General features: G+C 41.8%; 1 protein-coding gene across 1 annotated transcript; it reads left to right on the top strand.

Moving 5' to 3' along the window:
* Nucleotides 1–3940: 3940 nt before the first annotated feature.
* On the top strand, nucleotides 3941–4394 carry LOC112844889 (alpha-1-inhibitor 3; the record flags this gene model as incomplete). The annotated part of the gene is made up of 2 exons (XM_025904495.1): nucleotides 3941–4046; nucleotides 4117–4394. Coding segments are annotated over 2 exons (369 nt in total), but the record flags the coding sequence as incomplete, so codon positions are not given.
* Nucleotides 4395–6481: the final 2087 nt, after the last annotated feature.

The raw sequence follows: 6481 nt of genomic DNA, 5'->3' as shown, positions 1-6481 counted from the left end.
CCTATATCTCCCCCTCCTGCAGAGTGAGTTTCTGAAGAGAGGAGACCTCCTGCAAGATGTAACAGCCTCCCCCACCAGTTGAAGAGCCCCCCAGGGTGGCTCGATGAGCTGGCGGAACCCTGCGCCAGGGCTGGGCCCCCATACACCCACCCGCCCATAACCCCGGCGACACACCAACCAGGACCCAAGCCCCTGAGGCCCAGCCAGGGCCTCAGCCCAGAGACGGAGCACCGCCAGAACCCCACGCCCTACCGGACCCACCCAAGGGCAGCCAGGCTACCAGGCCAGTAACCCACGTCCATCAGCACAGACCCTACCCTAGCCCCGCTGCACGCAGCCACGAGGAAAACGTCACCTAAGAGCCAACAGAGCCCTTAATAGGCCATGACCGCTACCCCGGGTTGAGTCTTCCAAGGCAGATGCTCCTGGGGAATCCCCCGACGCCCCAAGCCTGTCCCTATCCCTACACCAATAACAACAGCAAAGGTGGGACCAAACTATGACCCCCCACCCCCACTAGGTGATGGAGCTGATCAAAGGAGCCCAGAGCAATTGATCTGATGTGGTGGCAGAGGCTGTATCAAGACTAATGTAATCTAATAGATAATTTCTATATTGGTTAGAATTAAGATTATTTTTATTTTTCCAGTTCATGAGGACTGTTTTCTTGGCAATGCATAGGGCAGTGAAAACCATATGGGCTATATTCTTTTCTGTAGTGACATTATCTAAGCTGCCCAACAAACACACTAAAGGGGAAGTTGGAATGTTACATTTCAGACACTTCGATAAGTCTTCAAGGCACCAAAACTTCTGAACTGGTGGACAGAACCAAAGAGCGTGGATGTAATTGTCTGGTGTATTGCCTTGACAGTGTGAGCAGTTGTTGGTAGACGTAAAGCCCATCTTGAACATCTGATGACCTGTATAGTGCACTCTATGTAGTATTTTGTATTGAATTAATTCAGTGGTTCCCAAACTTTTTTTGCTGGGCCCCCCTTTGTTTTACAAGAAAAATGTTCGCGCCCCCTCTTGCGCGCGCAAACGCACGCACGAACACATCCTCCAACCACACACACCCATATTTTGCTCCATTGCGGTTTATTTCAAACATTTAGTAAACAATTAAGCAAATACAAGTAATCTGCAATAAATTACAGGTAGTAAGAAAATAAACTACTAACTCTGTTACACTACGTCCGCACCTACACGGGTATTTTTGAAAACGCAGCTGTTTCGTCCACACGTAAACGGCGTTTCGAATCACCGAGAATGGAGATTTTTTTCAAACTCCTTTTTTGCGTTTACGTGTGGACGAGGAATACAGAGTTCGTCACGTAACGTCAAAGGTATGTGCCTTTTTTCACGTCACGCTGTGCGCCACGTTATAGCATCGCTGAATATGTTTCCAAATTAACTTCATTCTGTTCCTTCCAATATATGTTCTAAATATTTGATTCCTTTACCACTCCAAACAGTGAAGGGGAGAGTGGGCATCCCTGCCTGGTGCCCCTCAGGAGACAGAAGCTGGAGGATGTCTGGTCATTTGTTTTGACACAAGCTGTTGGGGAATTATATAATATTTTTAACCAATTAATGAAAGAAGATCCAAAACCAAATTTGTGTAAAGTTGCAAATAGAAATTTCCAGTTAACTCTGTCAAACGCTTTTTCTGCATCTAAAGAAAATATAGTAGTTTCAAGGTTTTTACTGTATGAGTAGTCTATCAAATTAAGTAGTCTACGTGTATTTGTTGATGAGTGCCTACCTTTTATGAAACCAGTTTGGTCAGGATGAATTAAGAGGGGGGTTATTTTCTCTAATCTCTTTGAGAGAGCTTTGCAGATTATTTTGAGGTCTACATTTATAAGGGATATTGGACGATAGCTTGAGGGATATACAGGGTCTTTGCCTGGTTTTAGCAGGAGATTAATGTTTGCAGAATTCATATTTGATGGAAGTCTGCCCTTTTCTTTGATTTCCAACAACGTTCTGTAAAAAACTGGTGCTAGAATCGTCCAGAATTCTTTGTAGAATTCTGCAGGAAAGCCGTCTGGACCTGGAGCCTTATTATTGGGCATACTTATCAGGGCTTCCTGGAGTTCACCTGGCATCAGTGGCGAATCCAGTGCCATTGCTTGAGTGTCTAATAATTTTGGAAGAGTTATGTTGTCCAAAAACTGATCAATTTTGTTTTTTGATGGATTTATTTGTGGTGAATACAACGTTTTATAGAAATCCCTGAAAATGTTGTTTATTTGTTTCGGGTCATATATTGTGTTCCCAGATGAATCTTGAACAGCACATATAGTTTTTTTTTCTTCATTTATTTTTATCTGGTTTGCTAGAAATTGACCGGATTTATTACTATGTTCATAATTTTGTAAGCGTAGTCTTTGTACTAAGAATTTTGTTTTTTTGTCAATTATCTCATTTAATTCTAGTTTTGTTTTGCGTATTTTGTTTTCCATTCTTTTTTAAAATATTTAATAAAGTCTTCATCTTTAAGCAGTGATGTATTAAATCTCCAGTTTTTACTTGGCGTAGTATTATTCTTGTGCATTAGTGTTAAAGATACAGGAGCATGATTGCTGACAGCTATAGGGTGAATCTCAGTGTCTGAAATGTCACTCAGCAGTGAGCTGCTGACCAAAAAATAATCCAGATGAGAATAGGAGTGATGAACATGTGAGAAAAAAGTATACACACAGTGTGAGCACTCAGGTCGCAGCAGAGCATCGGGCCATATAGTGTGAAACCCTGCATCATGACCTATGAACTTCTAACCCCTGCGATTCGGTTGTTTGAGCACGAGCTGAATAACGCGACTGAAAAACTCCCACAGTGTGTGCCCAGCTTTACAGAGAGTTTATACTCTAGCTTGTAGCAGCATTTAGTTACTCAGCATATATTTAATCCTTATTATCTGCTCCTCTCACCTCTGTTTACCTCTGACAACAAGAACATTTAGCCAACAGTTTATTAGCTTTGGTGAAATTATGAACAGGCATCAGCGCGGTCACCTATACTGTCCTTTCAAGAGTCTTTACTTGTCACGTGCACAGTTATAAAAGTACAACACGCAGTGAAATGTATCCTGACGCACTCCTCGACTGTGCACAAAGAGACAGAACATTATATACATGAAGTGAATATATACAGGAGGACATTATGTGCAGTTAGTAGCATTTAGCTTTTGTGCTGAAGCAGCAGGATCAGTTCATCTGGAAAAAACAGGTGTTCATTGGCTCTTAAAACAATGCTTCAGATTCCTGGGCATCAACATCAGATATATACACACACATATGTGTGTGTATATATATATACACACACACACGTGTATATATATATATATACACATATATATATATATATATATATATACACATATATATGTGTATGGCGTCCTGACTCCTCCTTGCCGTAGCATTTATGTTGCATTATGTCTAGCCTTAGGACCCTTACTGGATACAGACGCCCCAGGCAGGAATTGAACTTGCGATCCTCTGCTCCAAAGGCGTGTAGTCTAACCACTACGCTATCCAGCTGCTATAGTATGTATATATATATATATGTGTGTGTATATATCTATCTATCTATATATATATATATATATATATATATATATATATATATATATATATATATATATATATATATATATATATATATATATATATAGATATATATATATATAGATATATATATATATATATACATACACACACATATATAAATATAATGACTGGATGAGTGAGTGACGTGTGACAGCTTTTGCGAGGATCGGGAATCTCTGAATCAGGAACTCTGCCTCCTTTTGTTCTCACACTGGGTTTAATGAAAGAAGATTTCTGTTTGTCCATTAAAGTGGTTTGTTGTGATCTTTTAAAGGATCCTGTGATGATCCAGAGCCTGGCTTGTCTCAGGAGTCTCTCAGTGACCTGAGCAGCAGCTACAGCTCTGCTGGCCTCTGTGTTCACCTGCAGGAGACGTGGAGACCCGCGCTCACCTTCTGCAGCACTTAGACACAGTTGCAGTGAGGGAAGGTGAGTCATCCTTTAGCAGGACATCATTCAGGCTTTATTAGCATCTCTGTGACTGTTATTGTGTTTGTAGGAGGTTTCCTCTGCTGGTCTCAGACAGCAGCAGAAACATCAGCCTCCCTGTCAGTGGAGATCAGTTCTTATGTGCTGTTGGCCAAACTCAGCGCCTCCCCGACTGCTGAGGATCTGGGATATGCCTCTGGTATTATCAGGTGGCTGACTGGGCAGCAGAACTATTACGGAGGCTTCTCCTCCACTCAGGTACTACACCACCCGAACACCATGAAGCTCATCTTTGAGTTCATCTACAGTCTTGGACCAAATCAGAAGAAATAATCCTGAAGCTTTCATGTTGTTGCTTTTCTCTCAGATATGCAGACTTGTTTTAGCAGGCAGGGATGTTTTTATTCTTTATTTACAAGATGAAATTGACTTTGGTCTAAAAATGTGTTGTTTTAACAGAACAGCCTTCTGTGCACCAACTACACATAACAGCCTGTAAATAACAGCTCAGCTGCAGTCTGTAAGTTTCTACCTTTGCTGCCATCAGTAATAATTCTTCAAATATAATCATCAGTGTTTGAGCAGTTATGATATCAGGGACAATCTAGACACGTGTGACAATACTGAACATGTCACATGACACACCTTAAACATCATGTGATCCACTCTCAGTCTGCACTTTCATTCATGACTTCAACAGGTTGAAATGAGCTTTGAAGAAACATTCAGTGAAATAAAAGTTTCATCACAGGATTCATGTGAGCAGCAGATGAACTTTGTACCAACAACATCTTCAATAACAGAGTCTGAATGAAGCTCAGGTGTTGATGCTGCTCACTGATTGGACGGTTGGTTTCAGCTCTGCTCTCAGTCTTTACTGCACAGGTGAAGGTAGAAAGTGTGACTGGATCTATAGACTGGAAACAGAGAAACACGCTGAACATTTGAAGCTTTGCAGCAGAAATGTTCATGTTACAAATACAGCAGAGCTGATCTGGGATCAGTGTGTTCACACCTGCAGCTACAACACATAACTTTGCCGAAATGTGGCCAACAGTAATGCTTTAATGTTCTTCATTATTAAACATTCGTACATAAATAAGTGACATAATATTCAGTACTTACTTTTGACAGGTCACTCTTCAGCCGCCCTGCTTCAGCCATGCACGTTTTTTTTTCTGCAAAATTATCCACACCCACCACCGCGCTATGAAGTCTGGGTTATGTTGGGCAACGAAGGACACATTTTGAGCAGCCTTTGAATTGGGGCAGCCTTCGTTGCGTTTCTGTGATGTAATCGGCCTTAAAATGCGGCCTTTAAGGCTGCAGACCCTGAATTGGGACACAGCCGAAGTGTGTGTTTCCACCTGAGATTATGGCTCTGGCCTCAGCTGTTCTTCATCACTCTCATGTTGATGATGTCACTGCTGTGTTTGTCCTCTGCAGAGACCTGGTGGAAAAACATCACAGGCTTGTTTGAGAGGAGAGCCTCGGACCCTGAGGAATAGTAAGTGTTCAGTGAGTTTATCTGAAAGTTTGTCATGAATTATTCTCACAGTCATGATGTTTGACTCCTCCCCCTCTGAGGACACATGTTCACATCATCATCATTATTTTTACTTAAAAAACACTTTAAAACAACCATAGCTGACACAAAGTGCTGTACATTGGAACTAAATAACAAACTTACATAAGATAAGTAAAAGGGGTTAAAAGCCATGGAATAAAAGTGGGTTTTAAGACGCGATTTAAAAGTGGTCAGTGAAGGGGCCTCTCTAACGTGCAAGGGCAAATTATTCCATAATTTTGGAGCCACAATAGAGAAGGCCCCGCCCCCTCTGAGCTTCCTCCTGGATCTCGGTACCTCCAGGAGCAGCTGGTCAGCTGACCTGAGAGACCGACAGGGTGTGTGGGGATGAAGAAGCTCAGAGAGGTAAGGCGGGGCGAGATTGTGAAAGCATTTAAAGACAAACATGAGAATTTTAAAATGAACTCTAAAAGACACAGGCAGCCAGTGCAGAGAGGCCAGGACAGGGGTTATATGCTGTCTTTTACAAGTTCCTGTTAGGAGTCGTGCAACCGCATTTTGAACCAGCTGCAGACGTGAGAGCAATGACTGACTGACCCCCACATAGAGTGAATTACAGTCGTCCAGGCGGGAAGAAATAAAAGCATGGATCACTGTTTCAAAGTGCTGCCTCGAAAGAAAAGATTTTACTGCTGCCAGTTGCCTTAAATAATAAAAACTGGACTTCACCACTGCTCTGATTTGGTTGAATTTAAAATCACTGTCCAACTTAAAACCAAGGTCAGTAACAACAACTTTAAAACAAACTTCCAGGGGTCCCAAATCACAGAGGACGACTCACAGGGACCACTGGATCCAAACACCAACACTTTTGTTTTCTTTTCATTAAAATTTAAAATGTTCAGAG

Source organism: Oreochromis niloticus, unplaced genomic scaffold, assembly GCF_001858045.2.
Source record: "Oreochromis niloticus isolate F11D_XX unplaced genomic scaffold, O_niloticus_UMD_NMBU tig00001938_pilon, whole genome shotgun sequence".
Taxonomy (NCBI): Eukaryota; Metazoa; Chordata; class Actinopteri; order Cichliformes; family Cichlidae; genus Oreochromis; species Oreochromis niloticus.
This window is presented reverse-complemented; position numbering and strand designations above follow the sequence as displayed.